A 25,782-nucleotide genomic window follows, 5' to 3' on the forward strand; every position below is an offset into this window, starting at 1 on the left:
ATAACTAATGTGAGGACAAACGGGATAAGAGGTTCGGGGAAAGGAATTTACCAATTTTTCTAATTTTGAGGCGCTGCAGAAAACAGGATGAGACTGATGCCCCCACTTTACCACTGGATTCAAGCTAGCCCGGCTGAAGAAGGGTGTTACCCTGAAACCGGTCCCAGGATGCTTGTTTCCGGTTCAGGGAAGACCTGGCATGGCAGTTCGGGCTGGACTGTTCCCATGAGGCACAGGGTCAAGACTGCTTTGCATATAGTTGGGTCTGAACTGAGGGGGCGAAGTGAGCTAAAGACCCATGATGGATTCAACTCAGATCTGTGACTGGGGATGAGTGTCTGAAAAGTTTCAGCACTCCGACCATCATCTCCTTGTGTTTGCTTTGTTGCCCCTACTTGAGGCTTCATGGACAAGTTTTTATCAACCAGAACTTCAAGACTCTTAAGTGCGTTATTTGGTCTGAGGGGTATTCTCATTGCTACTGGCCAGAAGTGGAGTTCTATAGGTCATACGTGCCTCCAGTTAAGAAGATGTACGCTTATCAGAATTTAATTTAAGTTGGTTACTGTTCATCCAATCACGGATGAATATCATCATAGTTGGGTAGATCATTTTAGAATCTAGTGAGTTATCGATAATGAAGAGTAGTTGCATATCGTCTGCATAAATGTAAAAGTTCACCTACATTTTCGCCAGATAGTGCCCTCGGGGCGTATGTACAAATTAAGAACCTGAAGGGAACAAAGAAGACCCTTTGGGTACACTACAAGTAAGTTGGGCCTTGGGAGAGCCAGAGGGAGATAAGTGGACCGACTGAGAACGATCCTTTAAAAAAAGAAACAAATCAGGCAAGCGACGTGTCCCTTATACCTTCGTCCTCAACGCGGTCCACCAGGAGCTCATGATTGACTGTGTTGAATTCTGCAGATAGTTCAAGGAGCATCAGTGCCTGGGTGGTCACCTTGTCACCTTAATATGGGTCCAGAAAATGGAATTTCTCAAGGAAAGAGCAGAGAATGTTAGCAAAATGTGCATCCAGAACTTTTGCGAAGTAGGGAAGCAAAGAGATGGGGCCATAGTTCTTCAGAGTATATGGATCTTCGCCAGATTTTTTAATTAGTGGAACAACTATCACTTCCTTAAAAGAACTCGGGACCAGACATTGGCTTAAGGAGTCTTTAAGTACGGATAAGACAGGGTCAGAGAACACAGAGAAAACGTCTTTTAGCACATTTGGAGGACAAGTGTCGGAGGGGGCTCCCGATTTTACTTTAGTCAATATGTTTTCGAACTGTGCTTTACTAAAATAAGCAGCTCAGATAGTGAATTGGCATTCCTATCAATGTGAGTGTTTTCCCGGGAAGAGGACTTGAAGTGATGCAATTTTTAATTGCTTTGATCTTCTCAACAAAGAATGAGTTAAGTGCTTCACAAAGGGATTGAGTAGGGGGAATTATTGTCACTCTGCCAGGGTTTCAATTCAGACAAAATTCCAAAAATATCCTTAGACTTATTAGTTGAGCGTGGAATTTTCCCTGAGAAAGAAAGCAGCCTTAGCTTGGATGATACATGTTTTATATTGTTTAAGCGGAGAACAATAGACTTCCCTTTTTCCAGGTGAATAATTCCTTTGCCCCCCAATAAATCTGCTTGTTTTTTCTTTCAGATATCAGTGATGGAATTTAATGGGCAGATAACATTCACTTTAGGTCTGTTTATCAAATAACTCCACCCTCATTCCTTAAATATTCTTTAAAGCATCAAAGTATAATAGCCAGCGTTGCATTTCCCTTGTCCTATAGGATGTTTGGTAAATGGAGGAGTAATAGAAGAGTGCTTTCTTACAGTCTTCGAATCCTATTTGGACTTTCCTCCACTTGTCTCTTCCCAGGCTAGAGCCAAAAATTGTTATCGCACCTCATTGCAGAACTACTGCAATTTGCTTCTCTAATAAGAAGCAATCTAAATATGGATTTACATTGCAGTGTATACCATTTCGAAAGAAACAGGTGACAGACCGTTCGTACCCATTAGCATATATCTCTGTCCTAATGACAAAAATTGAATGCATAAAAAGGTGAGGGGCATTTTTCTGAGAGACCATAAGGGGGCTACCTCTGCCATTTCAATAAAAGGAAGGCTCTTGGGAGCAAGTGAGTGAATGGTCTCACTTAACTGAATCAATTATGATTGTATCAGTTGGATGGTGCTGTTGTTATTTCGCAGCTAGTCCCTTCTGGTTTGTTTTTAGTGGTGTTCTTTGTAGCCTCACTTAGACTGACACCACTTACTGATTACCATTTCTCCTCTTGGCTTGAGAATCCAAACTAGTGATTTTGTTTTTACCTTCAAATCAGCCTCATAGGTTTCATCCGGTTTGTATTTGTTCACAGCTTTACTTTGGTGTTTTTCACTTTCACAGTGCTACCTTTCCAGCTTTCTTACCCTTATATTCTTTTTGGCTGCTTTCATACTACTTGTTGCATTTTTTATTTCTCAATTGCATATCTACACCTCTCAACTGTGACTCTGGCTTCGGCGCCATTCCTTTCTATTTTCTTTATGTTTCCATAGTTAAATGTAAACCATTATTGTTTTCTCATTTTAATGTTATATTCCCTTTGTTCACTTATTAAAAGTTTGTTTTATCTACTGGTTTAACTTTCTGTTCTGTGACAATCATCATTGTATATCATAGGGTCCTGCAACTCTTTAAACCTGGTGTTTCCCAAATGCTAGTTCTCCATCATGTGAATCTACCTTGAAGTCATGAATATAAACCCTTTAGAGTAGGATTGTGAACTTTTATTAAGAAAGTTATTTTATCAAACCCTCACCCTTTCTTATTTTATTCACATCTTCATATCTGCAGGCATAAACGAAACCTATGTTTTTCTTTTAGAATGCAGTTCATAATTATAGTTCAATAAAGAATTTGAAATGCAAAATAAATAAAAAGTTAATCAGAGTTGGAATATGAACTGGAGTGAATAAACTGGTTTATTTAGTCCTTACTACGTTCTCTGTCTTTTAAGAGAAAAAGGAAATACACCTAAGAAACTGGCACAAGATAAGTAAGTATTAGTTGAACAAAATGAAGGCGGCAAGCCCCTTCCTGGTGTTCTTGGGGTCTCAATGCAACTCCAACCGCTTTTGAGTATGTAAGTAACCACATGGGATCCTCTGAATGTCATGTTTTGAAGAATTCTCCCTGTAGGACAGAAAGCTTTTTCGAAGTTGGTAGAGAGACATAGACAATGACCACTGCTTTTGAGAGGTATGTCAGTATCCTTAATGCATGTTTCCTGAGGACATAACTTTAGCTTCCTATTCATTCTATTCTGCCATCACAAATTAACTACTAAGATAGCAGCTTACCATGCTCGTATGCAAAGGTTGAAAGGGAGAACCCATTAGTTATAAGAGGGCAACGTTTTCCATGGAAGAGGGGATACCCTCACCAAAGGAAAGACATTGTTATACCTAGAAAGACATCCTTAATAACAGAAATACTGAAAAGAAATACCTAAGTGCAACTCTTTCAGTAAAACATGATAGTTGCTGTTGTCTCTTAGTCTTAAGAGCTGCAAATCTAATTTGAGTGAAATGGCGAGGTACACAACAATGATCCACTCCCCAATCGTGGACTTTAAGACAACCAATAAAGACATTTCTTTAACCAGCTGACTAAAGGAGTGTTGCCCTTTGAACCCAGTCTGTTGAACCTTGATGTGAGTTCTAGCCATTTCTAACCCTAGTCTCAAAATGTTGTATGAATAGTTGTCATTTACAACCCATTTGTAGTTCTATTGGACTATCCTGCTAAAAGCATCAGGCTCGACTTCGATGAGGCAGCTGTTGCACTATATAAGTTGGACTAGCATAACATAACAAAGTGAGCTACAGACTTGAACTTTAGACTTCAGCATTTTTGAGCCAATACGTCCCTGCTTTCTCAGGTAGAACATTTCCTCTGTTGTCCGTCTATACGAGAATGGGAACGGTCATAAAGGAGGGGTTGAAGGAGTTCTGGGTCAGGTGCACTGTAGTGAGAAACAGAACCTTGTTGTGATACATTGTCCTGCTTGACACCCGTTCTCCTGGATTTTGAGCATTTCCAAATCACCCACCACCACTCCCCCATTCACCCCTCCCAAACACCATGCTGATAAGTGAAGCATCTGTTACGATTTACTGTCCGAGAGAGGGGATTAGTTACTCTTGGGACAGACACCTTTCATCATGTTTTTCTGTTGACACCGCCATGGCAAATTGTGTAGAGCTCAAAGGCATAGATTAAGCTGGTCTTTCCAGTTGCCTGGCCTCCGACTACATTAGTCACCAAGGAGTAGTTGCTGTGGTCATATATTCCACCATGCATGGAGTAAGTGATTGTTCAACTGAAGAAACAGGCATGTTTTCTAGATGGCAGCAAATCTGTTCTTCATGTAGAACAGTTATTCTTCTCGTGTGTCGAGTGTAGCCTCTTGGTTTTCAATCCTCACCACCTGGAATGATGTGGATTTGATGATGTCTATTTAGGGACCAAGATCTTGCAGTGGTCTGGTAGGTGATTGAAAGGCCTTTTTAAAAGTAACTGCTTTTATTAGCCAGTCCTTGGAGTACAACTAGATGAACATTTGTACTGCTACTGCTTTGCAGATAGAGAAAACGTGATGCAGATTGCATGCTGGATAGCAGCACTTTTGATTCTTTGATAACCTACAACAACCTCTGATTTTTGCAGCGTTGGAATTATGGAAGTATGCATCTGTAGGTGTATTACGAACATCTGATATATCCAGTGGTGCTAATGTAAACTTTAATACAAGGCTAGTAGCCTGAACTTCTCATCTGTTTGTTTACATTTAAATACAGAAATAGCCTTTGCCTGCTTTTTTCGTTTCTTTTTCATCAGTAGGTAGAGAACAGATACCTTTGCCTGTCTATTTGTATTTAGGTATGTGCGAAGTTGGGCTTTGCCACACTGGGTATCAAGATGCTAAAGAAATGCTCAATTAATTGAATTTGCTGACCTGAGACTACATTTGAGATGTATTAGTAAGGAAAAAACTGGTTGTTAAGGCTTTTCTGAAGTATGATTGGTTTTCTTTAAAATTGAAAACTGGAGTAGCAACAACAAAGTATGATTTGCTGCCAAATGTGATATATTTAAAATTGTATTTATTTTTGAAGAGACTGAGCAGGTTTTAACACTTGCTTTTATAGCACATCCAACACCTTTTCCTTCAGATGATTCCGATAAAAGAGGACAGATATTTTTTTAGGGCGCTTAGGAGACTAGATCTTCACTTTGTAACTATTCTGCACAATATTTAGTGCCTATTTGTCCTTTTTAAGTCTAGCCTAGTGCAGCACGCATGCGCTGCTCTAGGAAAATGAACTCTTGGAATCAATCTGGACTTTGTGTGGGGGTTTTTTTTGAGCTTTTTTTCTATTGGGCTTTGCGTGCGAAGACCGCACGCAATTGGGCAAAGGCGGGTGCATGTCCCACCTTTCCCAGGAAATGTTTCTGCCCACGGCCTATGGCTTTCGGTTACGAGCAGCGGCGCATCTGTTTCGGGTCAGATTTCAAAGGTTGTTTTTCATTAGGCTTTCGGGGTTCACAGGGTGCCATCTGTTTTGTATCACGCTTTCACTTTCGTGGCCACGTTTTTTTTTATTCGTGGTGAGTTTTAAAGAACCACTCGAGGCTCTATGACTGAACACAGCAGAGACGCTCTTGCTCTGTGGCAAAGATCGCTTCTAAGTTCTGGTGTTTGCTGCCCGCCTGGGAGAGTTTGTGTAGCCAGGAGGCTTTCGTTTGACAGCGATATGGCTTTTGGAGGTGTATTGGGCGTAAGAGGATGCTGGACGGTTTCGATAAGATGTCCCATTGGCTCTGACAGAGACAACTGTGTGAAGAATTGAATGTGCTCCTATGTTGGCATCACTTAGTTCGCCAACAGCAGTGTTCACGAGCGGTAAGGTGCTCTTCCACAGCCGGGCAGTACAACACCCCGTGTGACGTGTGTTTTGACTTCAAACGTGTTCCGTTTGTGGTCAGTGGTCGTCCGTTGCTTTGGGTGGTCTGCCGGTGGGCATTGGCTAAAGCTCACCCACAATGGCGTACATTGTTTTTGCGAGTTATAATAACTGTGCGTTACATAAATCTGATCCATGTCAGTTGAACGTCTTTGTGAATCAGTTTCTTAGCGTACAAATGTGCCTTGTATCAGAACTTTCAATGGCAATCCATGTAAAGGAAAAGCTGACTGAGGTGGTGACTGTTTTGGGCGCTTTCAGGGAGGTATTTGTAAAATCTGTGATTAATGTACATGTCACAGGACTATCAGTCTTTGTCGTGGCTCCTATTGTGTCACTGCGACCTGGAACCTGCTTTAGCCTCAGTTCTGGGCTGCGCTGTTTCGTGCGTCGCAGCCACTGAAAAAGGTGGATGGCAGTGCGTCATGCTCCATCTTAGTATCACATTCTAGCTTACAGTCGTCCAGCTGTCTTCAACCTTGGTAATGTGGCGGGATGATGAAGGTGAGGTCCAAAGCCGGTCATATCAGACAGAGGGTTTTAAACTCCATTCTTAGCAAAGCCGGTCCTCCGTGCAGGAGCGATGCATTCTGGCTGTTTCAGTGCCAGGATAATGGAGGCCCACTGGGCATACACTTCCTCGTGGAGGAGATGGCCAGTCTCGAATGACCCCCACTAGAGGGATGTGACTAAGATGTCATAAGCGGGGATCGCCGTTGATGACAGCAGTGTCATATCTTGTCAACAATCACTGGCACCTTGATAAGCTGGCCGCGGCTCTGCTCCCCAGCTGTGCCTTCTGCCTTTTCTTGGAGACACTCTGAGGAGCCTCAGTTTGTTTGGTAACTATTTGTCTGCACCTTAATAACATCTCTATTTAGGCGCTACAGAGTTCTATCGTTGTTATTGAAATGTGAGCGCTATATGCACAAAATACTTTTTGATCTATGTTCTTGGCGAATTTGGGTTATACTTGCATCTCTTTTAAAGTCTAATTGGAAAATCTATGCGTCTGGAGGTTCCTGCTTTCCTCTTCAGGCTGTTTAATATAAATTGCAGTTTAACAGCCGTTTGTCCTTGGGCCCTCAACAGCATCCGTCGTTTTAACAACACTCAGAATGCAAGGAGGATGCGAGGTATCCGGCAGGGACACACAAATTATTTGGGAATTGTTTGTAGTTCGGAGGATCAGTCCTGTAGCTTCTAAATGCAGTGGTTCGGGGGTGCAACACGTGGAGCAGTTGGGAGCTGTCACTGTGGCATGTGTTGAGACCTGCTTAATATGTGAACGAAGAGTTATTAAAATCGATGCTATTTGCATGCGTTTCGCGATTCCTGTGAGTAATAAAAATGAAATGGAGAAGTATGTTTAAGGAATTTAGCGTGCATAAGGACAATAAGGCATCCTCCCTGCGGATGTACACATTGTAACATTGTACTGTAGGGGCCATGACATTAAAAACAAGCATTGGCATAGCCAATAGGTCTCGTCTTTGGGACCTTATAAGTGTTTAGCCATGGAACAATTGATGTTGTTGCACGCAGGATATTGTGCTGTATTAGTAAGTACGTATATGGTCCCAAAAGCGAGACCTACAGGCTATGCCAGTGCTTGTTTATTTTGGATGACTGTTCCTGATGATTTAAAATCTGTCTTCTACTGACTTAGCATAGCCAGAAGGAGAAGAGACGTGCCATTGTTTTGCTTTGTCAGGGGTTAAACACCTGCTCCTGAGAAGGCTGATTAACTCCTGTTACTCTTGGTAATGGTGCGTTTGGTTCGATTGCTGCAGCAGTGATTGCTACCAAAATAGAGGTTGAATCCTTTGATTCTCTTGTGTTTCTTTAGCGACCTGTAAAGTGCCTTGCAAAGTACCTTCTTCATTATATTAGTTTTCTCTTGACCTACTGCTTTCGTGTTTTCCGCCTGTGCCTTCTACTGTAGCATCTCCTCATTTGCCTTTCTTCTTGATCCTTGTCTGTCTCACTTGCATAGACAGATGGGTCCTGTGACCTCGGACCCTCTACGATGGGTTCTGAGGTACGATTTCATTAAAAAACAAAGTTGAACTCTCCGATACCTGCCAATTATTGTCCAACCTCTGTTTCCTTTGACTGCTAAATGTCCACCTGGCTAGGCAACTTTACACATTTCTGGAAGCATGTGAGCACCTAAAGGCAGTATCAGATCAGGTTTGATGGCAGATGATGAACCTGCGGTTGACCGCGAGTGGTGGCAGTATCTAGGTCCTTCAGTGCCGTGTGACATTGTTGAATGCTGTATAATAGACTGCAGAATATTGGAGTTGGGCTAATTTCTTTTTAAATGCACTCCACATGCCTCCAACTCTCCTTTTTCTATGGAAATCCATCTGCAAGCCTTTATATTTCCTCAAGGGTTTGCCATTCATCCCTATCTCTTTAATATCTATTTTCAGCCTCTCAATATATTTATCCTTTCTCTTAGCCCCTTGTTTTAAGTGTATGCTGATGTTACCAAGATCTTCCCACTCTTGGTGAGGAGGAATCATCCGCATCATTGTTTCGCAATGTATGTATTTATTTTTTGTTAGACAGCCGCAGTGTTTTGAACACTACCAGTTTACCCAACAATGGTTAGTTGTGCATCATAACTCCGCAGTATGGGTGATTAGCACAAATCAAGTTGCGAATTCAAGGGGTTGGTAAACACAATTGTGTGCGCATAAACAATGATTGAAGACCTACATTTTGATTAAAAACTAGGTTAACTAAGTGATATTTAGATATATGTAGAGGTGTGTGCCTGTGTGCGGCAGAATTCTCCCTTTGCCTTCTATCGTCTGGACATGATTCTTTGGGGCTAATTTAACTCCTGAATTAAGTGACTGGCCCAAAAAGGTGGAGGAAGTGCCTTCCGGTGATGAAGCCAAAAGGTAAAAGACCTGCATCTAGATAAAGCACAGGGGAATTTAAGTGAAAGTCATTCTGGAGTTGAGGGTCCTTATAGTTTAGAGACAAATTATCTTGAATCAGACATTTGGGTATCTGAAGGTAGGCCTACCTCAAGCTTTCTACAACTGCAGTACACCTTGGAAGTTTGGGCTTCAAATTAAATAGAGTTGAACACAAAGCCCTGGGTCTCAGCAATAATATAAGTTTGTTTGCTCCACCTTAAACAACTGTTGTAGAGCATGCCCTTTCTAAAGCAGGAAGGCGGATGCCTATTTTCTTAGCCATAATCAGGCGAGACCCAAATCCAGCAGTGCACTTTATTTTGGGCTTGTAGAACACTTACAATTTTGGCTGTGGATTCACTTCTGCCAATGGTAACTGTTGCCGTGAAATTCATTCAAAGAAAACCTTTCTTTAGGAAACTTTAGAGGTTACTCATCCCACCCTGGATTTTCTTTATAGTATTTTGTATGGTACGTTTCTGATAATAATCCTAAGGAGCTGTACTCTGGTAGCCATCTTCTAGGACACTTAGGTCTTTAATGCATGATTAACTATTATATGACAGACTGGATGGAAATATGCATTTTCAGAATGGAAGCATCAGGTAAGTGTACCTGGAGAAGTGCCTTTGTGTACAGACCCCCGGCGCCGAAGCAAGATTTCAGTAACAAACTGATGGAATTCATAGCCCCACATATCTTTGCGGCAGATAGCTTCCTATTGATCTGAGACTTAAATTATCATGCAGACTTAACATCTGACGCTGACACAACTTGTCTAATCACAGACCTAAAGGCACTGGGTCTATATCAAAAGGTGATTGGACCGATAAATACTGCAGGGCACACCGTAGACCTACTGCTGACCAATATATCAATTATCAGGGTTGATCCCCCTTCCCCATTGGTTTGGTCAGACTACTGCGTTATTAAATTCCACTTACAGTCAGAAACTCCCCTAGAAAGCCAGGTCCCAGCCTAAAAACCAAGCAGGCCTTGGATGAAAATTGATCTAGCCTCCTTCACTCCACATTTCTGTCCCTCTTTCCCCATTAATTGGTCATAATAGTCCGGACGAGGCCCTCAAAGTCCATCTCACAAACTTTGGACATAACTCCTTTCTCAATAGTAAATAAAACTAAGCATAAGAGTAAGATGGCCCTATGGTTTAGAGATTCCGTGAAACCAAAAAAGGTGGCATGCAGGAAATTAGAGCGTAAATAGAGATCATCGAAAAACGATGACGGACAATCCTCCAAAAGGGCCCACCGACAATATCTAGACAACATTAAGTGCACCAGGAGGGCTCACATTGTCAACAGAATCGACAAAGCAGCCAACTCACATAAGGAATGTTGAGAATTTCCTAATCCCAAATCCTGTGAGGCATCTATTCCAGCCTCCAAGGACCTGGTAGAAAATGTAGCTATCTTCTTTGAGGAAAAAATAACTTAAATGTATAATACCTTTATCAATGATATGGCAGAAGAAACAAATTTGGAGCGCAGTAGGACAAAACCTGCCCGTACTGTATTATTGAAGGAGTTTACCATGGTAACGCATGAAGATGTCAGTATCATGATAAACTGGGTTAGATCAGGATCATCGGAAGTCCTGGCTCCGCCTTATATTATGTCCACCCAGGCTCCTGCATTACATCACAGCCTTACAGACCTGTTTAATGTGTCATTAAATCTGGAAATAGTTCCAGCAAAAAAATAGGGTCAAACCTATTCTTAAAAAACCAAGGGCAGACCCGAATGAATTAGAACATTTCAGACTAATCTCCTTACTCTCTTATTTCAGGAAGGTAATGGAAACATTGGTGAATACACAACTGACAACATACTTAGAAAGTCAACAACGGCTTGACCGTTCTCAGTCAGGTTTCCAGGCAGGGCATAGCACTGAAAGAGTGTGGACAAAGAGGCGGTGGTTCAGATATGCGGATCCTGCATCATGGAGAGCGTTGTAGGCATCTGTGAGGAGCGTGAATGTGATTCTCTTATTAACTGGAAGCCAGTAGAGTTGACAGAGGTCCTGAGTGATGTGGCTGTGGGGGGGATGTCCAGGACCAGTCTGACTACAGTGTTTTGAACATTCTGTAGTTTCCTGAGCTGTTACTGGTTGATGCCGGCATAGAGTGCGTTGCCGTAGTCTAGACTGCTGGTGATGAGGCAGAACATGTGGAAACGGGATGAGGATATGTCGTTGTTCTGGCGGTTCATTGAGAGTGAGGAGTCCAGTGCGATGCCAAGGTTGTATGCATGGTCCGTGGGGGAGGGAAGGGTTCCCAGAGTGGTGGGCCACCAAGAGTCATCCCTGGCTGAGGGGGCCGGTCCTGGGATGAGTACTTGAGTCTTTTCCGAGTTGATCAGGGCCTTGTCGCAGATGCCGGCGTTGTAGAGTCTCGTGATTAGGGTGTGGAGGGAGATGGTATCAAACACAGCTGAGAGGTCCAGTAGGATGAGGGCTGCGGTTTCGCCATGGTCAGGGAGGAAGCAGGTGTCAGCAGTGGTGGCGAGGAGAGCGGTTTCGGCGTTGGCCTTGCTTCGAAAGCTGTATTGAGAGTTGTCCAGGACATGGTTTTTCTCGTTGAACTCAGACAGCTGGGTGTTGATTGCCTTCGCAATGACCTTGGCTGGGAAGGGGAGTAGGGAGATGGGTCTGAAGTTCTTACAAAAAGACTTGAAGAGATTGATGTCGGAGGGAAAGACCTCAGCTGGCTAAAGCACTTCCTGAAGTGAACACACTCAGTGAAACTAGAGTTGGATGGTTCAAGAACCATATCCTTGTACAAGGGTGTGCCACAGGGATCTGCGCTGAGCCCCACTCTTTTCAATAAATATGTGGCACCCCTGCACAAGTGATAAAATCATATGGCTTTGATGTCGTCTCTTATGAAGATGATACACAGTTGGTCATCACAATGGGACCCAAGCCGGCAGACACTAAAGTGAGATTTCAAGACTACATGAATCATATCGCCAATTGGGTGCAGCAGAATTGTCTACAACGTAATGCATGTAAAACAGAGGTTGTACTATTTGGGAAAGCTCATGAATTCTGGTTGGACGACTGGTGGTCGGTAAGTCTAGGCCCTACTCCCATCCCAAAGGCAACAGTAAAGAATCTAGGAATAATAGTGGATAACTGTCAATGAAGGGCCATGTAAACCACATCTCAGGTATCCGTTTTGGCATCATGCCCGCCCTACGGAACGTATTTCAATGGATTCCACTGGGATCAAGAAAATCGCTAGTCCAGGCACTTATTATTAGTCACTTGGATTATGGGAATGTTTTAATGGCTTCCTTTAATGAAGAACTGTATACCAGACTGCAGGTTGCACAAAACACCGCAGCATGTCTAGTACTTCATCTTCCCCCTCTATCACCGCCAGGCCCCATCTCAAGAAACCTACACTGGCTGCCAATATGGAAACGTACACGTTTCATACTCCTCTGTCTGACACAAATCTCTATATGGAAATGGTCCCCTGTACTTAATTGGTATGCGCCAATACGGAATCTAATGTCCTGTGGGAAACATCAGTCCCTTCCCCATATGACAAGCACGCCAGAAATGGTGGAAGAGAATTTTAATACTTATCCCCCCAATACTGGCCTTATCTCCCCATACAGCTTTGTGTCTGCACCGATCATGAAAAATTCAAAAAAGTTCTAAAAACCTGGATATTCTAATCTTTCGCTATACCACTGTTAATATCTGTTGGAAATCTCGCATCATCACCATGAGACCCTTTCAGGGTGATATGCTGCTCTTAATAAGATCCAAATAATAATAATACTGTATATTGATCAGTTCATGTGGCAAAAGCTTTGTTGGAGGACTTTCCGTGCTGCCTACCACAATCTGGAATGATTTTCCATTCCATTTAAACCGTATCCCGAGCTACATGTTTCAGGCTAGCAGTTGAAAGACCTGTCTGTGAGCTAGTGAGCTTACTGCTCTGGGATTCGGCTCTCGAGCGCTAATAAATCCTTTGGAGTGAATCTTTGTTTTACACAACCCTGTTACCATCCAAAATGATTGCATGCATATGTTTATTTTCATCTCACACAAGAAAGTGTCTGGTGGAAGCATTGTTCACCCAAAGTTACCCGTACTGTTCCAATCTAAATGAATACACACTATGTATGTGGGGGAAAAGATAAGGAAACAAAGAAACACTGCTGTGTTAGGACAAGAACCCTCAGTCACCCTAGGGCAACATGCTTCATCATAGGGTCCCCTCCTCACACTGGGGCCGCAAGATAACCAGTGTGGGCTACGACTCTCCCGTGGGAGAGGAGCACGACACGATAATTACTACTTCCTATGCAGGCAAAGTTGAAGGGCAGAGTGCAAATAAAAAAAGTGAATACAACTCTCCTGGTGGGCAAAAATTATTTATCCTGGTGCCCCCAATGGGTAGGATTAAAAAGCGAAGGGAAATAGGGATATAGATATTACCCTAGCGTATGGTCGACATGTTTCTGCCATGTGAGACAAAAAAGTTCTAGGCATTCCTCAGGACCAAGATATATGTGTCACTCTGGTCTATGTAGTGTACAAAATAAATAACAAAAAGGGGAGGCATACAGTCAGCTCAGAAGCTCAGACTAAGTTCTTGGTGCACCATCGTCTGATAAGGTCCACTGGACGCATCAGCAAGTAGGTCTGCAGCACCCTCCCGCCAGACCTTTGAATTAGATGTGAGTAGAAGCTTGTAAGCTCTACATCCCGGGAAATGACTGATGATGGTTGAGCGGATCCTTACCTGTATGCTGATGCGATGTAATATCTATAACCGTATTTCACTTCGCTTTTTAATCATATATCCACTGAGGGCATCAGAATAAAGAATTTTTGATCACCAAGAGATGGTTTTACTAACTTTTTTCTTTGCACTCTGCCCACATAGGAAGTAGTACTTATTGGGCTGTAGAACACCCCTGCTCCTCTCCCGCAAGAGAGTCGTGGCCCACACTGGGTTCCTTGTGGCCCCATTGTGAGAAGGGGACCCCATGATGAAGCATGTCACCCTAGGGTGACTGAGGGTTCTCGTCCTAACGCAGCAGTGCTTCTTTGTTTCCTTATCTTTTTACCATTGTACATAGTGTGTATTCATGCATATGTTTATTATCTTGTACTGAGCATCTGGCCTGAGGCCATTTATCAAACAATACCCATTGACCGACCGATCTGATATATCATCGACTGCACTTTTTAGTTGCGGAAGTGATATTGACTCTCTTGATGCTGGTCTTTCTGAACCCTTTCCCCCTTTTGGACGAATCCTTGACAGCATTCTCTGATGCGATGGGAACCCCTACACTAGACATAGCAGAAGGCTGTACCAGCTATAGGAGCTTAATTCCTTCTGGAGACTTCTACTCTGTAATATTAAATGCCTCCACTTCCCTTTAGGATTCTCCTAGACACCCACTGACTACATCAGCATGATGTGCTTCTCCTTGCATTATGAACATACTGCCATCTTACTTAACAGGCTGAGTCAGCATACAGGGTCCACCTAATATTTTTTTTCTTCAGGGGAGAGAATTCATGAAAGGTCAAGACACGATTATTGAGAGCAGTGACAAAAACAAACAAAGTAAAGGCAAAATATTTACAGTAAAATAATCACCACACAAACACTCAAGGAAATCAACTGTTTAAGAATTTGAACAATATCTAAATGTTCATGTCATACATGGTTAGCATAGAGAACCTAGGGACTCATTAGGATGGCGAGAAGACCGCCACTGCTATGCCAACGGTGCGGTCCTCCACCATTCGTAAGGGCCGATCCGACCGACGCATTACGATGCCTGCCAGGCACCACCGTAGGGATAATAATATCCCTTTCCGTCTGTCTTTCAGCAGCAGTCAACCTGCCGTGACCAGGCAGACAGATACACGGAAATAGGGGCCCGTAGCAAGCCCTCCTTGTGCCTCGGATATGTGCCCTGGGGGTCACTTATGGTGCCTCCCTACATATCCCAGCACCATGTGGCAGGTATCGCATGGTGCCTGCCACGTAGTGCAGGGATATGTAACATGTAATTTAATTGTACTGCAGCGGGTGCTGCAGACCGTAGCACCCGCTGCAATGCAATGAATCAGAATTGCACCCGCCGTGGTGGCATTCGCATCATAATTCGGCGTGTGGGACTGCCGCCTTGTAAGCGTGTGGTCCCCATTCTGAATGGGTGATGGACCGACAGAAGTCCATCTGCCATCCTAATGAGGCCAAACTTCTCAAACGTCCTGCGTCCAGGATTTTGGAGAAACTGAGGTTTCGACTGGCAGTGCCCTGAATTATAGGATTGTGGGTTTCCTTGAAGGAGCAGTATTCCTTTAATGCATTTTCAAACTGTTGACTATTTGAGTGAAACCCCCTGAACTTGATCGTATTTTTGGTTTTTAGAGTCCAATTTTCATTCGAGTTTTTTCACATATTCGGTTTGGCTTTATTGTAGGAAAGAATTGGTAGATTTAGTTATTATTGTGGGCATCTGAGCATATGGAAAAAACACTTTTTTTAAATTTATTTACTGTAAATGTGCACAAGAGTCGAGAGGGTATATTTCATATTTATGACTTCAACGGCGATCCCATGATAGAGTACTTTAGTTACTTGGAAGACACACATTTCCAAAATTGATGTAAGCACGTAATCAGTAATGCTTCTGCTTGTTCCATCCCTCAGGTTTTGGAATTCCTTCATGAGGCCATGGATAAGTGCCTTGCCCCAGCTCTCGCTGAGTCCACCTAGTGGCTTTGGGGGCAGAAAAAAGGAGGATTAAAGGTATTTCCTGAAAGTAATCGTCCTTTCAATGGCCTCTTTTTGCGAACTTCTATTAAGTGAAACAAAGTAGAACACAAGAGCTGAACTGGAATTTCAGTTTAACTCATAGCTAGCTTGTGTGACTTCATTTGAAGCTCCTGGTAGCATCCGTATTCCGCTTAACGTAAGGCTAATGTTTCTTTAAGTTGTGTTGCTACTTTCTCACACATGGATGTCCACTTGTTCATGCATTTGAATAGTGCATAGTTCATTTTTTCTGATCTTTAAGTGCTAATAATTGGTTCTATAGTTCCAAATATTGTGCAGTCCTACCAAAAAACGACTAGGAAATGTTGTGCACATCCATACATTACCATATGTAGCAGAAATACCGCTTTTTATAACTCTTACAATTCACCTAATATAGTTGACCCAAAGCTGGCACAGTTTCTTCGATGCTTCTCCAAGCTATAAAACCTGAATTTAAATAGCAAATCAGGAAGCTTATTCTTCTAGCCTTCCCAGATTCAAAATCATTTTTGGAGGACAGACAACCTTCTTTGGTTAAAATGGCATGCTTTTCGTAAAAACTTGTATCGGGGTCAAATATTATCCCCTCCTGATGCTTATTTTCAAACTATTGTGGTGAACACTTTTGCTTCAAAGCAGCTATGTAGGTGACTCAAGGCGTTTTGTATGCAATCTCTGCAAATTTCTCTCTTCCTACTTTTTTGCTTCTGGTTGGATGGGTGCTGCTTAAAGCTCAATTATGAATGAATCGATATGTAACCGAAATAAGGATGCCCTCCTTACTTGATTACCCTACTTCTGTATCCTTTGCATAATATAGGCAGTCCTCTGACCCCTTCAAATCAAGAGCTACAAGGGGTAAGGTATTTTTGGCCTGTCACAGTCATTGACCAGCCATTCCACTGTAAGTATGTAATGACACAAATGTATTTAAGTGAAGGAGGTTGTTTATGATTTAGTCTTCTTTCCTTAGGTAGGGTCATTTGTTTTCTAACAATTACTTGTTTGTTTAATACCAAATGCCGTTTCTTGTTGAATTTTATGTGTTTTGGGATGGGGTGGGGTGGTTTGGCATAACTGTGCTCCCATCAAGGAAAAAAAGCCTCAGGTACAGAGTTCTGGATAGGCTAATTAACATGAAATTAATTGTTTACATCCAGCGAGCTAATTTGCGGTATTGGAACGGAGGATCCTAGGTGTAGGCTTTGTGGATTAAGACCAGACTTGTAAAATTGATACCTCAAGGCATTGGATGCCAGTTTAAAGCGGGTAAAGGTAGATATGCTCCTTCCTGGGCGTTGTCGTAAGAAGTTGAGACAGTTCAAAAGAATAAGGAAAAGTATGTAAAGATTGTTTCTTTAATCAAGACCGCACTAGAGGGGCAGGGCAGCCCCAGACTACATGCACTTCATAACAAAACTATTTTTTTTTAAAGATTCTTTTATTGTTGCGTTAGTAAAGTGCTTACTACCCCATACACATATAGCAAGTTATCTTGTAAGGTGTGTGGTTGAGAGGGTGTTGTTTCTGCTTTGAGCTTATATGAGAAGTGTTATCATGTCAGGCCTCAATCTTCTCTGAAGTTCTCGAAGGCTTCCCAAGGCAGATGAGCACCATTCAGGTGAGCCCTAATCTGGTCGTGGTTCAGACTCCAGCCAACCTGGCACCCTGCACATGTGAGAGCGAGAGACGAAGTGCTTGGTAGGTTGCTGTTCTGACAGCACAAGAGTGTTAACCTCTATTTCCTCCCCCTCCCTACAGCCCAATACGGTTTTGTGGATCCCAGAGACCCTGGTTCTTTACATAAGGAGGCATTCTAAGGACCTAAAGTTTCCTACCAAAGCAACTTCAACTTACATTGTTAGTAGTGAATGGCATTTCAGGGTTAAAAAAATGGACTATGTGGTGAAAGGAGGCTTACCTTTCTGTTATTTCATCTAGGACAGCAGCATAGCACCAATGTGGTAGTTTTTAATGTGTTTGTTTTTTTAGCCCAGCTCTTCTCTGACCTGTGAGCTTTGTGAAAACACTTTGTATATGTCTTCACAGGATAACTTCCCCTACGTGCTCCTCTGTGTGTTTCCTTCCCACTCTAGCCCCCATCCACCATTAACTCTGTTCTCTCCTCAAATCCCAGCATGCTTCGGGACTGTCATACACTCAGTACCAGCTGCGTGGCTGAGTACAACCTCAGTACTTGTTTTAGGACTAATTATAGGCCCCTTATCTGTTTATGGATGGACATAGATTTAGAGGCTACAGTGTATGCTGTACGGTTGTCTACGATGAGGTACTTTCTATGCATCCCATTAGAGGCCCAGTACCTAATCAAGATTCGACTAAGGACCCACTACTGTCTCCAATGCTTTACCCTGTTCTGGAGTGCAATAACAGGTACAGTATGTGGGCTGTGGCTGACCAGAGGCACAGTAAGTGCTCAGACACTACCAAACACAGCACATACTGCGAACCCGACAGTAGCTGCAGTGTGTATTAATATGAGGCTGCTTAGAGGTGGGTTATTCGCAATGGTGCCAACTAAAGGCACATGAACATCTGAGAGTGACTACAAGAACAGCATCATAAGCTGATAGGCTGTGTTCATGGTAACATCTTGTTGACACGAAAGACTGCCTAATCAAGGACAGATAACGGAGGCAGTGCATGTAGATTGGGTATAAAGATGGTACCTGCACTAACTGTGTTTGCTGGCAAAATACCCATGAGCTAAGGCAGTGACAACTAGCTTGGGCATAATATCAATTTGAGGTTCCTTTAGGGACTGATATATTATTATTATGATCCTTATTCAATCCAAAAAGGAGCAATTTAACAACACAATCCTATTTGTTTACATTTTACCGAATACACATCCTCAACTCTCCCGCTCTCCTCATCTCTCCCGCTCTCCTCATCTCTCCCGCTCTCCTCATCTCTCCCGCTCTCCTCATCTCTCCTGCTCTCCTCATCTCTCCTGCTCTCCTCAAGGAATCCTTTCCTGGCCCAATCACCTCCTTTTAACTTTAGCACACAGGTCACCTCAACACACCCAGTAAGACCGACCTCTTTCCTTTTCTGGGTATATGATGATCACTTGGATGTCCACTTTTGCTGGCGCTGTTCATCATCCTGTCACTCTCCCGTCAGATCTCCCTGGACTTTTTTACTCCCTACCAGATGATTTATAGAACCCTGAGACCAAATTGCCTATATCAAGTCCACTGATTCAGAGCATTAGCTGATTTCACATGACCAGAGTTGCAGTTAGATTTTAAAGATCACCAAATGTCTTTCAATGCATTTAATTTAAGCTATTAGATCTTTACCCATTTATTTGAGAGTCGCGGAGTGAAAGAGTTATAGAAATGTGGTAACGATGGAACCTTCAGTTGGTTGAAGCAAATCCGGATTCCTTTGCTTACACAAAGAAGAGGAAACATGACAGCACAGAATAAGAAAGCCAGGTGCTTTTACATACATATTGAGGTAGAAAAGAGGAGCCTGGGCGTATCCATCTGACAAGTATTAGACTTTGGAAGTGAAATAGGCAATAGAAATAAACTGAAATTGTCGTGAGGATAGCTGTGTAACAACTTGACCTCCAAGCCTTCGCTGCCATTGTCTACTCAAGAAAAGCAAATCATCAACTGTGTTTAAGACTTCAATAGAGTACTAGTCAGACCATGATCACTCCTTCTTCCACTATCTATCAAATGTTATCCAGGTAGAAAAACAGGACTGACTTGGACCAATGGCAAGGCGTATGAGAGAGAGAGAGAGAGAGAGAAAGAGAGAGAGAAGAGAGAAAGAGAGAGGGTGGGGGAGAGGGAGAGGGAGAGGGACTTTCTTGAAAAGTTTAGCATTGCAAAGAAGGAATGGTGTACCTAAAGCAGCAATCGCATTTCTCCTAAGAGAACTGTGATGTGTTTTTTAAGTGTGTAAAGTTTGGGGCTTGATAGATGCTTAGAAGAGATGGGATTCGTCAAAGGTTAGTGACTGACAATCCCATTGAATCTTTTAACGAGCATAGTCCCAGCCACAGATACGTTACCAGCCACAGATAGGTTACCAGCCACAAATTTGTAGGATGGTACCACAGCCTAGGTTTCCTATGAGGAGTTGTCCTGAAAGCTGTGAAACATTGGCAGGGGGTGGAAGGGGGCACTGAATCAAACGAATGTCGAAAAACATGCCTCGTATAAGGGAGTAAGAAAACTAACGTGGTGGCTCCTGATGCTGTTGTAGTAAGTAAGTGAGAGTAGCATAAATTGGCACCGGGCTGATCTGTTCCTCTGTTTTATATGACATAACACTCTCTTTAGCACAAGTGTATCACTGAAATATGATTTGACATCGCATAAGGTTTTCTCTGTGTATGTGCGCATGCCAGCTAAAATTCATTCATATTGGTTTGTTTGCCTAAGATAAGTCACAAACTTCAAATGGTAAAAGTTGTCTTTGTGTTTTAACAAATCGAAAGTTATGACATGAAAAGATAGTGAATTTCTAGCTTCACTGTAATTAGTGAAAATGGAACATTATTGGCCCTATTTAACCGAGGATAGTGAATTTCTAGCTTCTCTGTAATTAGTGAAAATGGAACATGATTGGCCCTATTTCACCGAGGATCTAAGTACTGCAAATATAGCTTTTTAGGTAAAATTTCTGACCTAAATAGAAATACAGCAACATTTTATCGAATACGAAAATATGCAAACAGATGACATGCGATACAAGTACAGGATAAGTTGTGATATAATTCTAGAAATAGACGATATACAATGTCATTTTGGTATTACAAGAATTCAAGCTTCCACAATTAAAACGATGGTGACATAGGATAGCTACATTTTTTAATGATTTTACTGATGGCTACCAGTGAATATTGTCATAGTGAATGGTTGTGTCAACAGTGTGTCTGCTAATGTTCATAGAGGTTGCATTTTTTCAGCAAATATTCACTTATTGTATGATGCTGATAAAGATCACACCATCATTGATACTGTGAGAAAAGTGTATCCCAACATGAAAATACTATAATAAGCTTTAACTCTGTTGCTGCTTTCTTGACTTCTAGTTAGCTGTACTTCAATGGAAATCAGTTTTACACTTCCTTGAAATTTTTGCAGAACAAAACTATGCATCGTTAAATGTTTCATTGGAAACTTAGTACTAAATTATGTTGGGTGCAGACGTTATTATTTATATTTTTACATATAGACAGATTGATAAATAGGTATGATTCTATTCTCTTAAGAGGGAGTGCAGCAGTGCCGCCGCTGTTCTGTTTCCAATATGTCACTACACATTCTGCTTTGTTTCATGGTCGTGTCATATAAATCCACTCAGCAAGAAAGCATAGCTCTTAACCATAAAAGGTATTTTTCAGCATAATATATCTTAAGAAGACTCTGTGTGGAAATCTGTGCTTTTTTGCCTTTTATGTCAGTTGGCTTCTTCTCTTAACTCATCTTACTTGGTCAAACTTGGTTTTGAATCCTTCACGACGTCGCCCCCAACAAAAACATGAGACAGCGCTTCATATTCTCCCCAACATACAAATGTCTTGCTATATTTCCCAGTTCTCCTATGCTATAAACATAACTTCCTCTCTATTTGGTACATTTTCGTTCATAGTGTTCTTATCCCCAGGTTCATCTCTGTTTCTTTATAATAGTTTTATTCTTTTTCTGTTGTGTATCCCTTTGATGAATTTTTAAAAAGCAGCAACATTTGTGCTTCACACAGGAGTCTAAAAAACATTAAATAAGTGCTGGAAAAGGACAGTGCAGAAAAGTTTGTAAGAGTAATGGGAAGGTGGGATAGCTGCAGATATGTTACTTCAGGCGATGGGCCTATAGTACGGAAGTTGTATGTGTAATGAGGGAGATGCTCTGTTGGATTATTCCAGCACTAATCTCTTCCATACTAGCATAACCGGTATTTAGCAGAATGGAGTGGATCTAGGGATGAAGTAAACATTATTAGGGAAAGTGATCAGTTTCTCTTTAACTGCATTTTTAATATTTCTCTCTTTCTAAATATACTTTCTTTGGTTTGTGGCTTTTCATGCAGTAGAAGGGGACACACAAGAGACATAACGAAAAAAGTTCAAATGAAATTAAGTTTGCAGAATACTTGATTCACCCTGAAATATAATTTTCTGGTTGAAAATGTTAAAGGTAAACAAGGAAGAGAAATAATAATAATGAATAAGCCTGCACGAGTGAGACAAATTAGTTTTAGGACTAAAATAGTATCTGGTTGGAGTTATTTCACCGTAAAGGGGTATGGGGAGCATGACACAATGGACTTAAGCATTTGAAGGTGTGTTTTCTTAATATCTGCCTTCCACGCTCTACCCCCACACCCTTCCTTTGAGGGAGACAGTTTGAAGACAAGAGATATTGGTGAGGTTGTGAACGTAGAGGGATAAATAAACTGGATAAGTCTCAACAGAAATAGGACATTAATAGTATTTGAGTTGAAGCACTCAACCAAGCTGTTTGTAAACATGGGCGTTGCATAAAACAAAGATAAAACATTTCAAAGTAAGTATGTTAATTTGTTAGCCTGCATATAAAAAGAAACGTATGTCAAACAGCATTTCTACCTTGTAAACTTTGTTACAGGTTCTTGTCTGTTTAGAATTTCACCTGCACTCCCAATTGGTGGTTCCAGAGCACTTCTGGAAACCATTTTGCCAAGGCATGTGTGAACGATTACGCGCAAAAACTTATTGGATATGACGTTACATACAAGGAAGATCGTTCTATAATGGCTATTTTTATTGTGTTTTTGCAGGACTCGCGAAAGCCTGGCTTCCAACACTTCAAGTATTGTCGAAAGTAACAGACGTCAGAACCCAGCTCTCAGCCCGGCTCACGGGGGAATCGGCCCACCGTTCAACTTCCGAGCAACTACCGCAGACTCCGCAACCACTGATGCTGAGAAACTGCAAAAACCTGCTAACTGCCTGCAAGCTTCTGTTACTAGTGTTTGATATTCACGCGACCTCAGAGCTTTTTCTGTCTCATCCGACACATCAAAGTTTACTGACATAGGGACCGATGTTTACATCCTTAAAACAATCAACTTAATCACACTTTGTGTGGCGTGCTAAAAAAAAACAACCTGTGCTCCGGCATAGGCTAAGGGCAACAAAACCAGTACCACCGCCAGCTGAAACAAAATCTTTATTTCGCAATATTGCTTTTAAAAAAAAAATCATTTGCAGTTTTGAAGCAAGAGAATAGCAGCCTGGGATATTTGTACACATTCCCTTTCATGCTCATCATTAAGTGAGTAAACATGTGAAAGTCATGACACTGAAATTATCATCTGCGTATTCCATATCATGCAGTCGCCAACTCCATTCTGTGTGGAAGAGACTTGGCGCTAAAGACCTCACCTCCTAAATCACTTGAGCCCACATGATTTGTGGTTAAAGTGTACCACCAATCTTGAATATATTTTTTTCAGAGCACCAATCATAATCAAATTGCAATAGGTAACAAACAGTGTCAAACTAGATTAAGAAGGACAGCAGCTCTGTGAGTTAGTGGTAGGGGATTATGGAGGTATAGCGAGAAAATAAAAGTAAGCAACACTCAACAGGAATAATTTTAGGATTTTAACTTAGTCCTCCCTGATCACACATGGCAAGCGGGGTGTATAATTTGAGCAAGTATTAAATGGCAAATTTGGCATGGGTGCAGCTTTCAAGGAGTAACAAGGAAATACTCTTTTATTGAGTAGGAACCAAGTATTATAAAAATTGCTCTAACCCTCATGGCGCTGACGATATACCTAATCCCCTGGTACACGAAAATAGGGATCTTAAATATTTTGTATGAACAAAAGGGAGCTTTTCTGCTACAAATTACAAGTGTGGCCTGATGACTTGATTTCTTTCTAATGGAAGGATTTAATTCTATTTTATTTAGAGTTTCATTATAATGCCTAAATTAGGCTTTTAAAATTACATGCTTTTTTCATGGGAATTTAAAGAAACAAACTGTGGGGGGATTGCATTTTGGGCCTTTTTGTTTTGAATATTTGTACTCCATAATGTTGTAATCTCGCAACTTGGACAAAGTAACATTGAAACTAAAGTCCCACTTCGGTTGACAGAACTGCACTCAATTCTGCAAGTGATGGCTGAATGTGATTTCCGCTTAAACTACAAGGTTTATCTAGAAAATGCCAGTTCGGGGACATTGTGAAACTACGTTCTTCTTTGGCAGCGGAGACAGCATAAGCTTGACCTGAATTGAACTGGCGATGCACCATTCACAGTATTAAACCACAAATTGTGGTCAGGAAAACATGGGAGCAATGCCACATTTAAAAATTGAGAGAAAATGGAATGAGGTTGGGAGTATTATATGTACACAACCTCTACAATTTGCAGAGAAGGTCGTCTTTGGAAGGAAATACAAATAGTATCTACCTAAAACCTTTGCTGTCGATCAATCGAAGTGTTTACAGAATTAGCTGATGTTGAATCTATGTGAAACTTAAAGGATCAACACAAAACTATTGGCATTTTGCACACTTAATATGTATTATTTCTATAATACAACATGTTTATTTTATGGATTTTTTTTTACTTTTTACATAGAACTACCTCCATGAATTTGATGATAAAAAATGGAAGCAATGTAAAATTGTATTGTACAAAAAGTAAGTTTTGAAACCTTATTAGGTTAGTTATTCTATAAACTATGTCAATGCTTATGTATGAGCTCATATTTTTCATTACCATGGTTTCCTTTTGTATTATAAAGTTACAAAAAAATATTTTTTTCCATGGGAAAAAAAAACCTTTTGTTGATTATGTAAAGGGGGATGAGACATGGGCATCATCTCCTCAATCTTGCTTTAATTTTCTTCCTGAAGTCAACTGGTAATTGTAATGCATCAGACTGCATTGCATATGCTTGTTTAGGCATGATTGCCAGCCTGACTCTTGCAACAGAAGACATGTCAGATATTTGAATTGCCCGCTTTCAAATACATTAGATTAGTTGCCACAGATGTTACTTTCCTCAAAGCAGTTAAAAGTAAAAAGGGTTGTAACACTGTCAGGTAACCTGTGAGTGACTGAATGTGACATTAGGCAAACTAGCTTAATACATGCAAGCAGGATTTTACTGTACATTAGGAAGGAGTATTGCAGCCAAGACTGCCTTGTATAAATGTGTTTGCACTGAAAAAATATTAAAAATACTTGGTCTCTGGTTGCTGTAAAGGTCATCCAAGATGGATGTTTTGTTTATATTGTATAGTATTTCATATGAAATAATTACAGTCCATGAAATGTCTTCCCTAATGTTACTGATTTATAACAGCACATTTGTAACATGGTTTTTATTGTGTCAGTGTATCATATTGTAAAGGATGTTTACTTGTCATGCTTAGCATAATAACTTAAAAAGGATAAAATGACAGGGATTTTTGTAAGCCTATATTTGAAAGTCCCTTCATATGGTAATATTGTGTTCATGTTGTTATGTAGTGTTGTGTGAAATATCCATTTTGGATCGTGTTACTTTTTAAGATATTAAATAACATTTGGTTATATGCTTTAAGTAAGCAGACTTTTTTGTGCACCGGACCAATCGGAATTCTGTCATAGAAAACTTAGGTTATCTAGTGATCTTTTTCTTCTAACGTCTGACTTCCTCACAGTCCTAATTTTTTTGAGACCCTAAAAACCTCAAAGGAACACAAAGCCTGGATCATAGAGATTCAAAAATGCACTACAGTGTTCCGCTCTGACAAGCCTTCTTGCACTTCACCCTCTACATAACGTCTCAGTTTCCTTCACTATATGTTCTGTTTTATGCCATTTTGTTTCTGGGTGCTTTTTAACCAGTCTCCCATTCTGATGGCACTGTTGGCAGGATATATTTCACCGATTATATTTCTTAAGCTTATTTTCTGTTTGTATATGTATAAGTCTCCTCCTCT

General features: G+C 41.3%; 1 protein-coding gene across 5 annotated transcripts in view; it reads left to right on the forward strand.

Moving 5' to 3' along the window:
• STOX2 (storkhead box 2) overlaps positions 1-25,400 on the forward strand; it is a 599,364-nt gene extending 573,964 nt beyond the window's left edge. For 4 of the 5 annotated variants that reach the window (XM_078678002.1, XM_078678005.1, XM_078678007.1 and 1 more), the window contains exon 4: positions 22,612-25,400. In XM_078678002.1, coding sequence (XP_078534128.1) covers positions 22,612-22,810 — 199 coding nt within the window. In that variant the 3' untranslated portion in view covers positions 22,811-25,400. Of the gene's footprint in view, positions 1-15,699; positions 15,799-22,611 lie in introns of all 5 variants that reach the window. The other variant, XM_078678004.1, reaches the window with a different exon arrangement.
• The last annotated feature ends 382 nt before the right edge of the window (positions 25,401-25,782 follow it).

The sequence above is a fragment of the Lissotriton helveticus genome, chromosome 2_2 (assembly GCF_964261635.1).
Source record: "Lissotriton helveticus chromosome 2_2, aLisHel1.1, whole genome shotgun sequence".
NCBI classification, from domain to species: Eukaryota; Metazoa; Chordata; class Amphibia; order Caudata; family Salamandridae; genus Lissotriton; species Lissotriton helveticus.